Here is a 19,986-nt window from a genome sequence, read left to right as displayed (position 1 = left end):
AACTAAGGAGATGATTGTGGACTTCAGGAAATAGCAGAGGGAACACCCCCCTATCCACATCGATGGAACAGTAGTGGAGAGAGTAGCAAGTTTTAAGTTCCTCGGCATACACATCACAGACAAACTGAATAGGTCCACTCACACAGACAGCATCGTGAAGAAGGCGCAGCAGCGCCTCTTCAACCTCAGGAGGCTGAAGAAATTCGGCTTGTCACCAAAAGCACTCACAAACTTCTACAGATGCACAATCGAGAGCATCCTGGCGGGCTGTATCACCGCCTGGTACGGCAACTGCTCCGCCCTCAACCGTAAGGCTCTCCAGAGGGTAGTGAGGTCTGCACAACGCATCATCGGGGGCAAACTACCTGCCCTCCAGGACACCTACACCACCCGATGTTACAGGAAGGCCATAAAGATCATCAAGGACATCTACCACCCAAGCCACTGCCTGTTCACCCCGCTATCATCCAGAAGGCGAGGTCAGTACAGGTGCATCAAAGCTGGGACCGAGAGACTGAAAAACAGCTTCTATCTCAAGGCCATCAGACTGTTAAACAGCCACCACTAACATTGAGTGGCTGCTGCCTACACACTGACACTGACTCAACTCCAGCCACTTTAATAATGGGAATTGATGGGAAATGATGTAAATATATCACTCGCCACTTTAAACAATGCTACCTTATATAATGTTACTTACCCTACATTATTCATCTCATATGCATACGTATATACTGTACTCTATATCATCGACTGCATCCTTATGTAATACATGTATCACTAGCCACTTTAACTATGCCACTTTGTTTACATACTCATCTCACATGTATATACTGTACTCGATACCATCTACTGTATCTTGCCTATGCTGCTCTGTACCATCACTCATTCATATATCCTTATGTACATATTCTTTATCCCCTTACACTCTGTATAAGACAGTAGATTAGGAATTGTTAGTTAGATTACTTGTTGGTTATTACTGCATTGTCGGAACTAGAAGCACAAGCATTTCGCTACACTCGCATTAACATCTGCTAACCATGTGTATGTGACAAATAAAATTTGATTTGATTGAACAACTCTGCCACGCAGACCAACCACTGTTCAAGACCATTTCCCGTGTTTACAATGCTCTTATGTCAGGACTAACACTGCCTGGGCTAGATAAACCCCGACTTAGATGGGAGAAAGATCTGGGTATTGATCTTGATGAGGATCTATGGAGTGACATATGCAGGGATGGGGTTATATCCACATTGAACTCCAGATACAGACTGATCCAGTTTAATTTCCTTCATCAGCTCTATATCACCCCATCTAGACTGCACAAGTTCAACCCAGATATCTCCTCCCTATGTTTTAGATATGGCTCAGATGAAGGAACATTCCTCCATTCCACTTGGCAGTGTTCAAAACTACACGGTTTCTGGCAGGGGGTATGCGATACCATATCCTCAATTCACGGGGTTGCATTCCCTTTAGACCCGGAGGTCTGTCTACTGGGTAACTTTACTAACACCAATCTTAGGCAAAGCCATACTATAAAGCTAACAGAAATATTGCTAGCGATTACCAAGAAATGTATTGCCTTGAAATGGAAATTGGATTCCTCCCTGCCAGTTGCAATGTGGCTTTTGGAAGTTAATAGTTGTATCCCTTTGGAGAAAATCACTTACTGCTTGAGGAATAAGTTAAAGACATTTTACAGAATTTGGCAACCTTTTATTGACTATATGGAGAATCTCCCCCCACATCTCATTGATTGAATCTATATATAATCCTCACATAATGTTTCACACATAATGTATAATATGTAGCCTACGGCAGGTGATCCAATGTCTCGTTATTTTTTATTTTTTTATTATTGTATGTTTGTTTATATAATTATAATTATAATTTATTTTTGTTACGTTCGCCTGTTACTGTCACTTTGTCCTATCGTTGTCTAATATCTTTTCACTTTTGTTTTGAATGTTCTTAATTGGAAAATGCAAAAATAAAATACTTTAAAAAAAAAAATGTCGTCGGGCCAGTGGATGTTGTCCGTCTTGACCGACAGGGCCAGTAACTTTTCAGCACTTTTTGCATTCCAATTCAACATTTACCTTCTCTGTTGCAGTCTACCATTGAAAACCGTTGAAGACTACACTCATAAATGTCAAGCTATTTGTATTTGAGCAATATGATTGGCCATTCATTCAAAAACCACAACGCTCCCGCGAGGCACAACTTCTCGAGCAGTACATGAGTTGATGCCTTCACACAGCACACGCGGGATCGAGCTATCCAGAGCAGTAAAAGTGCCCATCAATCTACTCGCTGAGCTTATTTATTTTATGGAAAGTGATTTATAAAACGAACATATTAGCAATATTCTGACCACTGTTGATAGTCTGCAAAAAGAAAACTATACAAATACACCTAGCATTCGTATTGGCTAGCCTACTGTATCCATGTTGATGTCTCTTTTGGAACGTTTGTCTTAAAGGGGCAGAGTCCTATTTTCAAATATTCTCAAAATTACATACTTTAGAAGCAAAATTGAATGCAATTAATACAATGCAATTATTTCCATGACATAATTTTAAAGCAATTTTGGACTGGCCGTTCTAGATACACCGACAAAATATAGAAACACAACATGTACAGTGAGCTGAAATAAAAGATCCCAGAGATGTTAGACACACAAAAGCTTATTTCTCTCAGATTTTGTGCACATATTTGTTTGCATCCCTGTTAGTGAGCATTTTGTCCTTTGCCAAGATAATCTATCCACCTGACAGGTGTGGCATATCAAGAAGCTGATTAAACAGCATGCTCATTACAAAGGTGCACCTTGTGCTGGGGACAATAAAAGGCCACTATGATGTGCAGTTTCGTTACACAACACAATACCACAGATGTCTCAAGTTTTGAGGGAGCCCACAATTGCCATGCTGACTGCAGTAATGTTCACCAGAGCTGTTGCCAGAGAATTGATAGTTAATTTCTCTACCATAAGCTGCCTCCAACACCGTTTAGCAGTACATTCAAACGACCTCACAATCGCAGACCATGTGTAACCACGCCAGCCCAGGACCTCCAAATCCGGCCTTATCACCCGCGGAATCGTCTGAGACCAGCCACCCGGTCAGCTGATGAAACTGTGGGTTTGCACAAACAAATATTTTCTTCATAAACTGTCAGAACCCATCTCAGGGAATTCTCATCTTTTGTGCTTGTGATCCTCACCAGGTTCTTGACCTGACTGCAGTTCGGTGTCTTAACCGACTTCAGTGGGCAAATGCTCACCTTCTATGGCCACTGGCATGCTGGATGAATCACAGTTTCAATTGTACTGGGAAGATGGCAGACACAAGTATGGCATGAGGTTTGCTGATGTCATCGTGTGCCCCATTGTGGAGGTGGGGTTATGCCATGGGCAGGCATAAGCTACGGACATTGAACACAATTGTATTTTATTGATGGCAATTTGAATGCACAGAGATACTGTATACAAACCCTGAGGCCCATTGTCGTGCCATTCATCCGCCGCCATCACCTCATGTTTCAGCATGATAATGCATGGCCCCATGTCGCAAGGATCTGTACACAAATCCTGGAAGCTGAAAATGTCCCAGTTCTTCCATGTCCTGCATACTCACCAGACATTTCACAGATTCGGCACCGCCATTGAAGAGGAATGGGACAACATTCCACAGGCCACAATCAACAACCTGATCAAATGTATGTGAAGGAGATGTGTCGTGCTGCATGAGGCAAATGGTGGTCGCACCAGATACTGACTGGTTTTCTTATCAACGCCCTTATAATTTGTTTAAGGTATCTGTGACCGATAAATGCATCTATCTGTATTCCCAGTCATGAAATGCTTAGGTTGGGATTAATTTCAAAGATATTGAAGTATGTGGACACCCGTTCAAATGAGTGGATTCAGCTATTTCAGCCACACCTGTTGCTGACAGCTGTATAAAATCGAGCACACAGCCATGCGATCTCCATAGAAAAACATTAGCAGTAGAATGGTCCGTACTGAGGAGCTCAGTGACTTTCAATGTGGCATTGTCATAGGATGACACCTTTCCAAGAAGTCCGTTCGTCAAATTTCTGCCCTACTCGAGCTGCCACAGTCAACTGTAAGTGCAGTTATTGTGAAGTGAAATCGTCTAGGGGCAACAACAGCTCAGCCGCAAAGTGGTAAACATTTTCTGTCCTCGGTTGCAACACTCACTATCGACTTCCAAACTGCCTCTGAAAACAACATCCGCACAATAACTGTTCGTCGGGAGGTTCATGAAATGGGTTTCCATGGCCGAGCAGCCGAGCAGCCGCACACAAGCCTAAGCTCACCATGCGCAATGCCAAGCATTGGCTGTAGTGGTGTAAAGCTCGCCACCTTTGGACTCTGAAACAGTGGAAACGCATTCTCTGGAGTGAGGAATTTGGGTTTGGCGGAAGCCAGGAGAACGCCACATGCCCCAATGCGTAGTTCCAACTGTAAAGTTTGGTGGAGGAGGAATAATGGTCTGGGGCTGTTTTTCATGGTTCAGGCTAGGCCCCTTAGTTCCAGTGAAGGGAAATTGTTATGCTCGAGCATACAATGACATTCTAAACGATTCTGTGCATTCAAATATGTGTTAACAGTTTGGGGAAGGCTCTTTCCTGTTTTAGCATGGCAATGCCCCCATGCACAAAGCGAGGTCCATACAGAAATTATTAGTCAAGATTGGTGAGGAAGAACTTGACTGGCCTGCACAGAGCCCTGACCTCAAGCCCATCAAACACCTTTGTGATGAATTGGAACGCCGACTGCGAGCCAGGCCTAATCGCCCAACATCAATGCCCGACCTCACGAATGCTCTTGTGGCTGAATGGAAGCAAGTCCCTGCAGCATCGAGTAGAAAGCCTTCCCAGAAGAGTGGAGGCTGTTATAGCAGCAAAAGGGGGGACCTATTCTATATTAATGCTCATGATTTTGGAATGAGATGTTCGACGAGCCCCTGTCCACATACGTTTGGCCACGTAAATCTGTAGGTCTACAGATTTAATCAAAGTGTTGACATCTGCTGTTTTCTTCAATCATACCTGTATTACAGATGGCTGAGAAAATGCCTCATGAAAAGAAGCTTGAAACCTTTGGAAGTCGACAGACTCATACAGGATTCTTTTAAAAGTGCAGTGAAAATTAAGTTTTTCCTGTGCTTTACAGTATATCATATTTTACAACAGCTGATTAAAATAACACTGTAAAGCGTGGAAAGAATGTGATCAGTGTTATTTCCTGGTAGTTGCTCATTCAAAATACAATCTAGCATTAGAATGTACCAGAGGCCAGCAAAATAGAGCTTGTTCTGCCTGGCTGGCTACTTTTTCTATTTGGCTGACTACTCCATGTGTTTGTGGAAAACACTGGGATTCGTCTGTGTTACATAACGACAGACTCGTCTCCCTCAAGAATAGACCAAAGGTGTACCGAACAGGACACTCGCTGCAGTACCATCAGTATCGCTATGAGAACTCGAACACTCATTAAAAAGAAACAAGGCTTGTTTCGATCAATTAACCCTTTCATGTACTGCACATGTAACCTGACCCTCGTAAACTGCTCTCATGAACACAAGCATGTGGTGTTGGGGTATACCTGTTGAAATCGTTTCTAACCACGGGGCTCATTTCGCATTCTGTTATTTAGCTATTGGTAAAGCAGCTAGCTGTTGTTCACACCTCGATGTGTGGTGCCGTGGTGGCTGTGTCACATTTACTTAACCTGATGGAGATTGAATAATGATTCTTTTTCTCCCAGTATGGTGCCCATGCAGTTCTGGGCTGAGGGGATAATGTGTCTGAATCCCCTGGCTGTTTCCATGGTCTACACTGTGCTCAATGGGACCTGGACTCGCGTGGGAAGGGTGTAGGAAAAAGGGAAGGAATTGAAAAAGAGTAATTCCAAGCAGATGCACAATAAACTCTACTTCTCATTATCTTCCTTAGAGATGTTATGTTTGGTAAAAAAAATAAAATAAAACATTATCAGGACCATTTAACCCTTGAAGCAGACAAACATTGCACACAGAACCTTGGGGTTTTAGTCGTCCATTGCAGTCTGTGAAGGACTAGGGCTGGGAATTGCCGGGGACCTCAAGATACGATATTATCACAATACTTCGGTGCCAATACGATATGTATTGCGATTCTCACGATTCTATGTATTGTGATTCAATAGTGGGATTGTATTGCGTTTTTATGTTCCAAACATATTGCTCACCATATGTCTGCTGCAGAGGGACAAGAGAGCACATGAGAAAATGAGTTTTGATCAGTCATGGAAATAAAAGTGCTGAAAACAAATTTCAAAAGATGGAGAACAAGCTATGAGTTTTGGTACAGGTACACCAACTAGCACAAAAATAAGATTGCGATATTATCAAAAAAATACAATACAATATATCATCAAAAATAATATCCCGATATGTAACTGTATCAAGTTTTCCCCCATCACTATATAGGACCATGTCAGAATCCCCCTGCACCCGTTCCTTAGCAAGTAAATGACGGATGACGGATTACAGTTTTAATTCAGTGTGAGAACCCCTAGTCTATTGCTGTGTCCATTGAGCCATGCTAACTCAAACTCCCGTGGTGTTTTGTCTGTATGTGTGTGCACGTGTGTATGCTTGTCTGTGTGTGTGCGCTTGCCCGTGTGTCCTCTCTCTCTCTCTGTCCTCTAAGGTGACGGGGGTGAGTGTGTCCCCAGGTAAGGATCAGCTGGTGGTGTTCCACACTAAGGACAGCAGGGACCTAGTGGTGTGTCTACAGGGCATGGTGCCTGCTGGGGACAGCCGCATCGGAGAGCTGGTGGGCACCCTTCTCAGCCACTTCAAAAGGTAACCTGTGTGTGTGTGTGTGTGGCATGCATGTGTTTGTCTGCCTGTCTGTCTGTGTTGGACGGTCGGGTCAGTGGGTAAGTCCGTTGGGTGAGTCGGGCAGGTCTTTCTACTTCTCGTTCTGTCTATCTGCCTGCCTGCGTGCTTCTGTCTTTACATGTGTGCGATGTTGTGTGTCTGTCGACAGTAAAATATACTGTATGTATGTGCTGGGAGCAAACTATGCAGTACCTCTCCTCAAAGCAAAGTCCAGTACCTCCTTGTGTGGCGCATTCTCCCAGAGAAGTGCATGGTGCAGACGGTGGAGATTATTATACAGACCAGCTGTGTGTCTCCCACATATTGCGGCGAGAAGTACATTATTACTTACTGTCCCTTCGGTCAACCCCTGGAAAAACTACACAGGTAGCAGATTGGAACTGCTATACGGCCCCATGTGATAGGGTACTGTACATGTAAAATTATAGCATACTGTCCTGCTTTTAAAATGATCTTTAAGTGGATATAGGAGAATGGAGAAAACGGGCAAGGCATCATTGTGATCATTTTACTGCGCTTTAAGTTGGGGCTTGTGTGATAATTTAATTCAGTAATGTATGATAGATGATTTGCGGCATACATTATATTTAAGCTGATCTCTCGTGGAAAGATCCTGCGCGTAAACCGAGAGAATCTGCCGGGACTGAATGGGATGTGAGAATTAGAGCAGCATAGTTTCAGTGTTTGGGTTTTTCCTCACTGGTTATTTGGGGGGAAACTCCCGGTTTTCGAAGGTGTTTGCATTTTTTGAATTTCAGAAGGGGAGGGGACATTCGGCCCGTGACTTTGAAAAGAGAGAGGGTGGAGCTCCTCGTGCCACTTCCCTTAACATTTACGGATTTGGGACTTAATCGAGCAGCTGACCAATTACGTGAACCTTAGTTCTGGGTTAACCAAGATTATTTTTAAGCCATGCTGCTTTATTATATCCTTGGTCTGGTCTAAAACTGGTCTGATCTGTGTGTGAATGTGCCTGAACACGGCCCATCTTCAACGATATCTTGTCTCATTGTATACAGGCTCACAGTGACAGATGGCAAGGGTCCCTCTTATTGACTCTCCATGTGCTTCCTATAGAAGCCCATCCATCACAGTGAAACATGGGCACAAGAAAAGGCCGTGTGTGTGTGTGTGGTGTGTCGGTAGATGTAGATTTAACCTTTATCTCCACTTGAGCGTGGTGCACAGCCCACACAATGCAGAGCTCTGTAGCAGTTTACAACACACACAGGGACCTAGTGTCAATGGCTGGCTTTTTATCCTCCAAATGTACAGCATTGGAAAAACGGTGTGACCGTGTCATTGAGCCTAAGCCCCATTCCAAATAACTCTGTTTAGGTTCCAACTTACAAAATGGCATCTTGTTTTCCTGGGGGTTTTCAAAATTTGTCCCCTCAAAAGTCTGCTTTTTAGATTTGAATTTGCGACTTGACAAGTTAAAAAAAAAAAAAAATGCCAACACTGTCACATTTTAGGAGTAGCTTGTCAAAAGGCGTCATGGCCAAATCTGTTGAGAGTTAAAACAGACACTGCGAATTCTGCTCCACGTTAACCCTCTTATCCCCTGTGACGCGCCACAGTTGTTTAGAAACTCACGAATAGTCCAGAGGCTTTTATATCCCCATGGCCTCACTTCCTCCCTCACTCTTCTCATTCTTCTTTCTCAACCTTTTTCCCTTTTTTGTCATTCCCCTATTGTCATCCCTCTTCTTTGTAACTCCCTCTCTCTCTTTGCACCCTCTCTCTTCCTCTCACCTCTTTCCCTATATCTGTTTCTCTTCCCATCTCTCCAGCTCTTTTTCTCTCGTTCTTCCTCTTTCTTTCTCTGTCCCCACCAATCTGTCATTCTTTCCCCCCACCCCTCTGCCCTCTCTCCTCTCTCCTCCCTCCTCCTCTCTCCTCCCTCCTCCCCTCTGCCCCCTCTCCTCCCTCCTCCTCTCTCCTCCCTCCTCCTCTATCCCCCCTCCTCTCTCCCCCCTCCCTCCATCTCAGAAGAGGAGACATGCAATGTTTAAGGAGATGTGCTGCTCCACTGTGAAAGCTTGCATGGGCTCTAGTCTATATTTAGCCCAGACCTCTGCTGTATTGACGTGCACCCCACACAGCTCGCACCAGGCAGCCACTGCTACTGCAGCACACCACACCACACACGCTTCACTCCTGGGACAGAGGGGGAGAGACGCTCTACATCTGTCACACACACACACACAGATGTGGATAGCACAGTCTCACACACTAGCACACACACAAACATAGATATCGTTCTTGATCAGCAACTCATTAGTCGAATTAGGGTCGTTCGTTGTCCTTTTGGAAGGTGAACCTTCGCCCCCAGTCTGAGGTCCTGAGTGCTTTGGAGCAGGTTTTCATCAAGGATCTCTCTGTACTTAGCTCCGTTAATCTTTCTCTCGATCCTGACTAGTGTTCCAGTCCCTGCCGCTGAAAAACATCCCCACAGCATGATGCTGCCACCACCATGTTACCTGGCACCTTTTGGCAAACTCCAAGCGGGCTGTCATGTGCCTTTTACTGAAGAGTGGCTTCCATCTGGCCAATCTACCATAAAGGCCTGATTGGTGGAGTACTGCAAAGAAGGTTGTCCTTCTGGAAGGTTCTCCAATCTCAACAGAGGAACTCTGGAGCTATGTCAGGGTGGCCATCGGGTTCTTGGTCACCTCCCTGGCCAAGGCTCTTCTCTGCCGATTGCTTAATTTGGCCGGGCAGCCAGCTCTAGGAAGAGTCTTGGTGGTTCCAAACTTCTTCCATTTAAGAATGATGGAGCCCACTGTGTTCTTCAGAAAAAATATCCTGTTTTCGCTTTGTCATTATAGGGTATTGTGTGGAGATTGATGAGGGGAAAAAAATATTTACTCCATTTTAGAATAAGGCTGTAAAGTTTTTTTTTAAATGTGGAAAAGGGGAAGGGGTCTGAACACTTTCCGTATGCGTTGTACAGTAGCATCAGAAATATTCATATCCCTTGACTTATTCCACATGTTGTTAGTTTGAATTTAAAATATTTTTTTCAGCCATCTGCACTCTATATCTCATAATGACAAACTGAAAACATGTTTTTTTTAGTTGTTTTTTAGCAAATTTATTGACAATGAAATACAGAAATAGTTAATTTACGTAAGTGTTCCCAACGTAAATCTTACGCCCCAGTCTAAAGTTGTTTGCACTCTGAAGCAGGTGCATTTGGCTCCATTAATTGTATCCTCTATCTTTACTTGTCTCCCATTCCCTGCTGGTGAAAAACATTACCATAGCAAGACAGTGACACCACCATGCTATGGGATATTATGGGGTATTGTGTGTAAATATTTTATCCATTTTGAAATCAGTCAGTGACACAACAAAATGTGCAGTATAGTCAAGGGGTATGAATACCATTTGAAGACATTGTACATTACATTTACATAATATTCAGCTTAATGTTACCTGATAATTATTTCTCACTGGATCTAACACATACCCCTTGGTTCACACCTGTCATAAAAATGGCCTCCATGTTAGTTTATTTAGCTGAGACTTCATTTCTCTCTGGAATTATAACTGTGAAGGTAAATAAGTAACTCGGCGAAAAAGCAGCAATGCATAAAATCAGTATCCATTACAAATCTACTTTAAGCCTACTTACAGTACATGGGAACTTTTCACTTTGTTGCCCTTTCTAAACTATAAATAGCGCTTCAGTGGAAACCAATCGAATGAGAAAATTCTACTGAGTTGTGTAAGTGTTCTAGATTGTTGTGTAATGCTGTGTTTGATCTACTGGGATCTCAGAAAATGGCTTTCTGTGGCAGCTTGTCTTGCTGTTGTCCACAGTGACTACTGAAAGTCCAGACAGTATTGACACGGGCGATGGAGGGAGAGACCGTTATGTAGAGCCAAAAAGCATATGATGTGTGTGTGATGTTATTCTGGGCTCAGCCTAACCCTATAATGAGAAGGAAGGCGTCACTCTCTTATGACCGTTAGGGAAAGATACTGTAGGAAGACACCAGTTTGTGGACTTCCTTCATCTTTATTTGTGTTTTTCTCTTCCTTTGTTCTCTCTCTCCCTCTCTGCCATGTCACTTCCTTGTTATGTGTAGCACAGATTGGAGGTTGGCCCAGATTTGTTAGGGCAGCAGGGTTACGTGATCAGTTGAGAGCGAGAGAGACAGAGAGCGAAAGAGATGCACGCATGACTGTAAGTCGCTTTGGATAAAAGCTTCTGCGAAATGGCATACATTATTTTATTATGTGTTGCTTCTCAGCTATGTGGCAGATCGCCGATTTGCTCTGAAACATCCTCTGCTCCCATTGTGCATTGGGCTGTCCTCATCATTGTCTGACCCCATGATATCAGGGTTCTGTCCTCTTCCATTCAACTCCAGCATGAAACCTCTCTGTCAGTGCCGGTACATCAACATTTGAAATGGTTTTCTAAAGAATTGCATTTCTGAGCCACAGCAGCCACCTGATCGAGCCGCTGTCTCTCTCCATCTTTGGAGGATGCGTGCGCTCAAAGACTTGATGTGTTTCTTGTTTGTTTTTTGCTTTTCAAGCCTTTTTGAGATTCTTATGAAAAGCATTATAGAAATGTAGTAAATTATTATTATTTTCCCTTTTTTATTCTGTGAAAGCGATTTTAGATTTTGAAGCTCAGCTTTAATGGAGGAATCCGTGAGAAGATGAGTCGGGATCTGTTTTCTTCTCCGGAGAAAGACGATCCATTACGTTTGTGTTACAGTACGAGGGAAGCGTGAGGAATATTCAAAGTGCTGCAATGCGTGAACAAATGTGCGGTACTGCACTTTCCTGTGTAATTGGAGATGGCATCACCATCATCATTCAAGACACTAAAACAGAGAGACAGAGGCGCTGTGTGTGTGCTGCTAGCTGGTGATATCTCCCTACCCCATCAAGGTCACCCTTTATGCTGAATCCAATATTTCAGACTTGAGGAAGTCATTCTCCCCTCCTATCTCATCTCCTCCTCTATCTCTATATCCCTCCCTCTCACTTCCCCTCCCTCTAACACCCTTCCTCTCCAGCCCCCCCCCCCCGTTTTTAGCTCTCACTCCGCCCTCCCCTTTTCTTCTTTCCTTCCTCCTCTCCCTCCATCCCTGTGCAGTGCTGCAGATGCAGTTGCCATAGCGACCAGCCAATCCATGTTTGTCTGATATTTAGTCCAATAATAACACTGCTGCCTGAGAATACTAACGACTCATCTCCTCTGGGGGGAGAGAGAGAGAGGGTGGGAGATGGGGGGAGAGAGAGAGAGGGTGGGAGATGGGGGGAGAGAGAGAGAGGGTGGGAGATGGAGGGAGAGAGAGAGGGTGGGAGATGGAGGGAGAGAGAGAGGGTGGGAGATGGAGGGAGAGAGCTGGAGAGAGGCAGAAAAACTGTGAACGAGGTAAACAGAAGCTGAGGGAAATGAGAAACAAGGGGGTGGAGAGTATTTTTAAAGCTCATCTTGTTTTAGCCGTGAATGAATCCGTCTCCATCATTATACACTATGGATTGGATAGTATTCCTGTCATGTAAAACTATGCAGAGCACCAATTCCAGTCATCCATACAAACGCTAATTTTCCATCCAAAAACATATGCAAAGATTGTTTTTGCTTCTCCTGCGTAAATGTTATGCAACATGTAATTCCCCAATGCGCATGGATGTGTGTGTGTGTGTGTGTGTGTGTGTGTGTGTGTGTGTGTGTGTGTGTGTGTGTGTGTATTGTCACAAATTCTTACATTTGGCTACAGTCCCCAAACACACATGCTCACCTATACATACACACTCAAATATTTTCTAGATTAACACACACACACACATACTGTTTAAGCTGGAGAGTAGAGAGTCCTGCTCTGTTTGGTTTATTTCCTTACCCTGCGGCCTGGGGGGGTTGGTTGGTGGAGTGATGGAAGAGGAGGGCTTTAGACTGACTGTGTGTGTGTGTGTTATGAATGTGTGTGAGAGCTGGATCTGACCTAGTTTCCCTCTGTGTCGATCCCTGCATCCCTGTGGTGCTCTCTGCCTGCCTGCCTGCCCGCCTGCCAACCAACCACTGGCAGATGCAGTGAGGTACAGGTAATGAGGCCTCTGCCATGCACATAGAGCAGTGCTGCAGCCCAAGACATCCCCTCCCCTGACCTCCCTTCCATACCTCTAGCCTTTCCACCTACCCAGAGCCTGTTACTTATTGTGCTATCTTGCTGCTCTCACTGGTCATGATGCGAGCCACCTTCTCTGTCTCTCTCTGTAGAGTGTACCAAGTATACCCTGACCCTCCACTTGTTTTCCCTCATACCCCGCTCCTTACCTCCATCACCCCTCTCTTTTCCCCATTTTGTCTTTTCTCCTGTCATCTCCAGCTTGGGCCTGATCAACATGATTATCTTGGTTCAATACAACCTAGTCCCCTAGCCCAATGTCTCTCGAACCCGTGAAGCATTGATAAACTGGAATGAATGGACTCGTCATTGACGTATTGATTTGATGGGGTGACCAAGTATGAGCCACTGTATGTGTCTTTAAAAGTGAGCGTGTGTAATGGATAACTTTTATAGTTATTTAACCTTTATTTAGTCAAGTCAGTTATTAAGAACAAATTGTTATTTACAATGACAGCCTACCCCGGCCAAATCAAATCGAACTTGAGCCATGAGCCAAATACAACAAGTGTAGACTTTACCGTGAAATGCTTACTTACAAGCCCTTAACCAACAGTGCAGTTCAAGAAGAAGAAAATATTTTCCAAGTAGACTAAAATAAAAAGTAATAATAAAAAGTAACTCAATAAGAACAACAATAATGGAGCTATGTACAGGGGGCACCAGTACCGAGTGTGCGGGGGTACAGGCTAGTTGAGGTAATCTGTACATGTAGGTGGGGGCGAAGTGACTATGCATAGATAACAAACAAACAAACAAACAGCGAGTAGCAGCAGTGTATGGTCAAGTCAATGTAAATTGTCCGGTGGCGATTTTTATTAATTTTTCAGCAGTCTAATGGCTTGGGGGTAGAAGCCTTTTGGTCTTGGACTTGGGCGACGCTGGGCCAATTGTGCGCCGCTCTATGAAACTCCCAACCACGGTCGGTTGTGAAGCAGGGTCTGTAGTTACGCCTCTAGCGCTGAGATGCAATGCCTGAGACCGCTGCTTTTCCTTTTCTCCGCTTGGCTCATCCTCAACAACCTATTGATTTCCGTAATGGTCCTTTAGCCAAGTCCAACCACCCTTGTGATTATACTGGGTGCTTCCGAAGACGAGAGAGACTAGGTGTGCTGGTTCATTGACGAGCAGACACGGTCGGCTATGAGTGTCATGATAGGCCTTTTGAACAGAATGGAGAGAAAAGTAACTGGAGGAGGGAAGAGCCAAGCGTGATTGTTTAAGACCGAAGGAGCCTCCTGCTGTGAAGCCATTGTGGCTCCAGCAGTGTTAAGACTCAGCCATCTGTGTAGGGTGTACTACTGTCAATGGTCCCTCAGGGAAAGTGCTCCCTTGCTTTGTCCACCACTGGCACACATCACCATCACTGACCCTATGATCCTTTTAAAGAGAGGATCACAACACAGATCACAGCACAGGGAGGATGTGTGTGTGTCTTTGTCTAGGATGAATACTCTCTACTACCCTTGGTAATAATAGTCTCTTTACCCTTATGGAAGTAGAGTTAGGATCACATTACTATGCGTTAAACCTGTGGCCGCTACACGTGTTCTGTTCACACTCACATTATCAATCCTATCGGTATGTTGATATATGGTATACCAGGGTATTTAGAGATAGCAACAACGATTTTCAATACCATTTTTTTTATGCAGGGGTTGGGGAACCCGACCTTGCGGGTGCTTTGGGAGTGCGTGCTACACTGCTTATAACTAACTAGAAGTTAATTTATTTGGCACCTCTTAGATAGTTATCTCCAGCTCAGGGCTCCAGCAATGCATTTGGTTTGCTAACTTGCTAGCTAATCGGCTACCTTACGAGATCAACCTACTTGGTTACAGTAAAGACAATCAATCCCCTCCGTGATCAAGATCCCTGCTGCCTAAATTTGTTTTGTGCGACCAAAAATGTGTGTGCACTGCCGGTAACACCATAAGGTACAGAAACGGGATGAAAATCTGTATATCATCTAACCCTAGAGGAAGTCCTATGGAAGTGTATTGTTAGTACAGTTTGTCACTCCTGTTCAATTATCGTGTTCTCATAATTCATACCATATGAATTAAGCACATAGTAAACAGTTGGCACCCTTTTTTTCTATTTTCTTTTTTTATAGTTCCCTTTTTTCTTCTAAAATACATTTTTGTATACTTAGGTCCAGCAGGACAAATCAAATGTTATTGGTCACATGCGCCGTATACAACAAGTGTAGACCTTACAGTGAAATGCTTACTTACAAGCCCTTAACTTCTTACGTCGATCAATCCCGGATCCGGGATCCTATTTATAGCCTCAAGCTCATTAGCATAACGCAACGTTAACTATTCATGAAAATCGCAAATGAAATGAAATAAGTATATTTGCTCTCAAGCTTAGACTTTTGTTAACAACACTGTCATCTCAGATTTTCAAAATATGCTTTTCAACCATAGCTAAACAAGCATTTGTGTAAGAGTATTGATAGCTAGCATAGCTATAAGCCTAGAATTCAGCCAGCAACATTTTCACAAAAACAAGAAAATCATTCAAATAAATCAGTTACCTTTGAAGAACTTCAGATGTTTTCAATGAGGAGACTCTCAGTTAGATAGCAAATGTTCAGTTTTTCAAAAAAATATTATTTGTGTAGGACAAATCGCTCCGTTTTGTTCACGTTTGGCTATGAAAAAAAACCTGTATCCAGTTATAGCCTCAAGCTCATTAGCATAACGTAACGTTAACTATTTATGAAAATCACAAATGAAATGAAATGAATGTGCTAGCTCTCAAGCTTAGCCTTTTCTTAACAACACTGTCATCTCAGATTTTCAAAATATGCTTTTGAACCATAGCAAAACAAGCATTTGTGTAAGAGTATTGATAGCTAGCGTAGCATTTAGCGGGCAACATTTGCACAAAAACCAGAAAAGGATTCAAATACAATCATTTACCTTTGAAGAACTTCGGATGTTTTCAATGAGGAGACTCTCAGTTACATAGCAAATGTTCAGTTTTTCCTGAAAGATTCTTTGTGTAGGAGAAATCGCTCCGTTTTGTACATCAAGTTTGGGTACCAAAAACCCCCGAAAATTCAGTCATCAAAACGGCAAACTGTATTCCAAATTAACTCCATAATATCGACTGAAACACGGCAAACGCTGTTTAGAATCAATCCTCAATGTGTATTTCACATATCTCTTCATTGATATATCGTTCGTGGTAGTCTACTTTCTCCGGTGCATCGCTTGGAAAAAGACGTGCAGTTGAAGATGACGCACCAATTTCGACGGAGGACACCGGGCGGACACCTGGCAAATGTAGTCTCTTATGGTCAATCTTCCAATGATATGCCTACAAATACGTCACAATGCTGCAGACACCTTGGGGAAACGATAGATCGGGCAGACTCATTCCTTGCGCATTCACAGCCATATAAGGAGACAATGAAAAACAGAGCCTCAAAAATCCTGCTCATTTCCTGGTTGAAGTTTTGGAAACGTCAGAGTGTCCTCTTTCCAAAGCTGTCAATTATATGCATAGTCGAGCATCTTTTTGTGACAAAATATTGCGCTTAAAACGGGCACGTTTTTTTTAATCCAATAATGAAATAGCGCCCCCATAGATGTAACAGGTTAACCAATAATGCAGGTTTAAGAAAAATAACGGTTTAGTAAAAAATAGATATGTAAAACATTAAAGAGTAACAAATAATTCAAGAGCAGCAGTAAAATGACAATATCGAGGCTATATGCAGGGGGTACCAGTACAGGGTCAATGTGCGGGGGCACCGGTTAATCAAGGTAATTGAGGTAATATGTACATGTTGGTAGAGTTAAAGTGACCATGCATAGATAATAAACAGAGAGTAGCAGCAGCTTAAAAGTATGGGGGGGTAATGCAAATAGTCTGGGTAGCCATTTAACTAGCTCTTCAGGAGTGTTATGGCTTGGGGTTAGAAGCTGTTAAGAAGTATTTTGGATCTAGACTTGGTGCTCCGGTACCAGCTGAAGTCTTTTCCAAATGTTAGGGCCTTCCTCTGACACCGTCTGGTAGAGAGGTCCTGGATGGCAGGAAGCTTTGCCCCAGTGACGTACTGGGCCGTACGCACTACCCTTTGTGGTGCCTTGTGATCGGAGGCCGAGCAGTTGCCATACCAGGCAGTGATGCAACCAGTCAGGATGATCTCGATGGTGCAGCCGTAGAACTATTTGAGGATCTGAGGACCCATGCCAAATCTTTTAAGTCTCCTGAGGGGGAATAGGCTTTGTTGTGCCCTCTTCACGACTGGATTGGTGTGTTTAGACCATGATAGTTTGTTGTTGACGTGGACTCCATGGAACTTGAATCTCTCAACCTGCTCCACTGAAACCCCGTTGATGAAAGTGGGGCATGCTCGGTCCTCCTTTTCATGTAATCCACAGTCATCTCCTTTGTCTTGATCACGGGGAGGGAGAGGTTGTTGTCCTGGCACCACACGGCCAGGTCTCTGACCTCCTCCCTATAGGCTGTCTTGTCATTGTCAGTGATCAGGCCTACCACTGTTGTGTCATCAGCAAACTTAATGATGGTGTTGGAGTTGTGCCTGGCCATGCAGTCATGAGTGAACAGGGAGTACAGGAGGGGACTGAGCACGCACCCCTGAGGGGCCCACGTGTTGAGGATCAGAGTGGCGGATGTGTTGTTTACATACCCTTACCATCTGGGGATGGCCCATCAGGAAGTCCAGGATCCAGTTGCAGAGGGAGGTGTTTAGTCCCAGGATCTTTACCTTAGTGATGAGCTTTGAGGGCACTATGGTGTTGAACGTTGAGCTGTAGTCGATGAATAGCATTCTCACATAGGTGTTCCTTTTGTCCAGGTAGGAAAGAACAGTGTGGAGTGCAATAGAGATTGTATCATCTGTGGATCTGTTGGGGCGGTATGAAAATTGGAGTGGGTCTAGTGTTTCTGGGATAATGGTATTGATGTGAGCCATGACTAGCCATTCAAAGCACTTCATGGTTACAGATGTGAGTGCTACGTGTCGGTAGTAATTTAGGCAGGTTACCTTTAGGCAGGTTACCTTTAGTCTGCTTGAAACGTGTTGGTATTACAGACTCAGTCAGGGACAGGTTGAAAATGTCAGTCAAGACACTTGCCAGTTGGTCAGCGCATGCTCGGAGTACACGTCCTGGTAATCCGTCTGGCCCTGCGGCCTTGTGAATGTTGACCTGTTTAAAGGTCTTACTTTCATTGGCTACGGAGAGCGTGATCACATAGTCATCTGGAACAGCTGGTGCTCTCATGCATATTTCAGTATTACTTGCCTTGAAGTGAGCATAAAAGTAATTTAGCTTGTCTGGTAGGCTTGTGTCACTGGGCAGCTCGCGGCTGTGTTTCTCTTTTGTAGTCTGTAATAGTTTGCAAGCCCTGCCACAGGCGTTGTTTGATGGTTCATCGGATGGCATAGCGGGATTAACGGGATTTCTTATAATCGTTCGGGTTAGAGTCCCACTCCTTGAAAGCGGCCGCTCGACCCTTTTGCTCAGTGCGGATGTTTCCTGTAATCCATGGCTTCTGGTTGGGGTATATACGTACAGTCACTGTTGGGACGACGTCATCATTGCACTTATTGATGAAGCCAGTGACTGATGTGGTGTACTCCTCAATGCCATCGGAAGAATCCCGGAACATATTCCAGTCTGTGCTAGAAAAACACTCCTGTAGCTTAGCATCTGCTTCATCTGCCCACTTTTTTATTGCCCGAGTCACTGGAGCTTCCTGCTTTAGTTTTTGCTTGTAAGCAAGAACCAGGAGGATAGAATTGGTCAGATTTTCCAATTGGAGGGCGAGGGAGAGCTTTGTACGCATCTCTGTGTGTGGAGTAAAGGTGGTCTAGAGCTTTTCACCTCCGGTTGTGCATTTAACATGCTGGTAGAAATGAGGTAAAACGGATTTTAGTTTCCCTGCATTAAAGTCCTCGGACACCGGGAGCGCCACCTGGGTGAGAATTTTCCTGTTTGCTTATCGCCGTATACAGCTCATTGAGTGCGGTCTTAGTGGCAGCATTGGTTTGTGCTGGCAAATAGACAGAACTCTCTTGGTAAATAGTGTGGTCTACAGCTTATCATGAGATACTCTTCCTGAGATTTCTTGCACCAGCTGTTTACAAATATACATAGACCGTCACCCCTTGTCTTACGAGAGGCTGCTGTTCTATCCTCACAAAAAAGCTTAAATCCCACCAGCTGTATGTTATTCATGTCGTTGTTCAGCCACAATTCTGTGGAAACATAAGATATTACAGTTTTTAATATCCTCTTAGTAGGATATACGTACTTGTAGTTTTTCAATTTTATTATCCAATGATTGTACGTTGGTTAATGGGACCGATGGTCAAGGCAGATTACCCACTCGCTGTCAGATACAAGGCACCCAGACCTACCTCCCGATATCGCTGTCTCTTTCTCTTGCAAATGACGGAGATGAGGGCCTTGTCGGGTGTCTGGAGTAAATCATTTGCGTTCCGACTCGATAAAGAAAAAAATCTTCTTCCAGTACAAGGTGAGTAATCACTGTCCTGATATCTAGAATCTCTTCTTGGTCATAAGAGACGGTGGCAGAAACATTATGTACAAAATAAGTTACAAATAGTGCAAAAAAACACACAGAATAGCACAATTAGTTAGGGGACTTTAAAAGGGCAGCCATCTCCGGCGCCATTATCAACCCAAACGCACCTCAAAAAAACTGTCATGATTCCAGAAGAATTGCTGGACTGTACTGGATCTGAATCTCATCCAAAACCTATGGTGAGATCTGAAAACAGCAGTTGGTTGAAAACATTGAAAAATCACATCGAGAGACTGAAATTTTTTCCCATTCCTCCTTGCAAAACACCTCGAGCTCAGTGAGGTTGGATGGAGAGCATTTGTGAACAG

At 43.9% G+C, this 19,986-nt stretch overlaps 1 protein-coding gene across 1 annotated transcript in view; it reads left to right on the top strand.

The window, feature by feature from the left end:
• LOC135523995 (unconventional myosin-Id) overlaps positions 1 to 19,986 on the top strand; it is a 124,292-nt gene that overhangs the window by 85,076 nt on the left and 19,230 nt on the right. The window contains exon 21 of the mRNA XM_064951067.1: positions 6,733 to 6,887. Coding sequence (XP_064807139.1) covers positions 6,733 to 6,887 — 155 coding nt within the window. The remainder of the gene's footprint in view (positions 1 to 6,732; positions 6,888 to 19,986) is intronic.

Source organism: Oncorhynchus masou, chromosome 31 (assembly GCF_036934945.1).
Source record: "Oncorhynchus masou masou isolate Uvic2021 chromosome 31, UVic_Omas_1.1, whole genome shotgun sequence".
Lineage (NCBI taxonomy): Eukaryota > Metazoa > Chordata > Actinopteri > Salmoniformes > Salmonidae > Oncorhynchus > Oncorhynchus masou.
The sequence above is the reverse complement of the archived record's forward strand: the minus strand, read 5'-3'. Positions and strand labels throughout refer to the sequence as shown.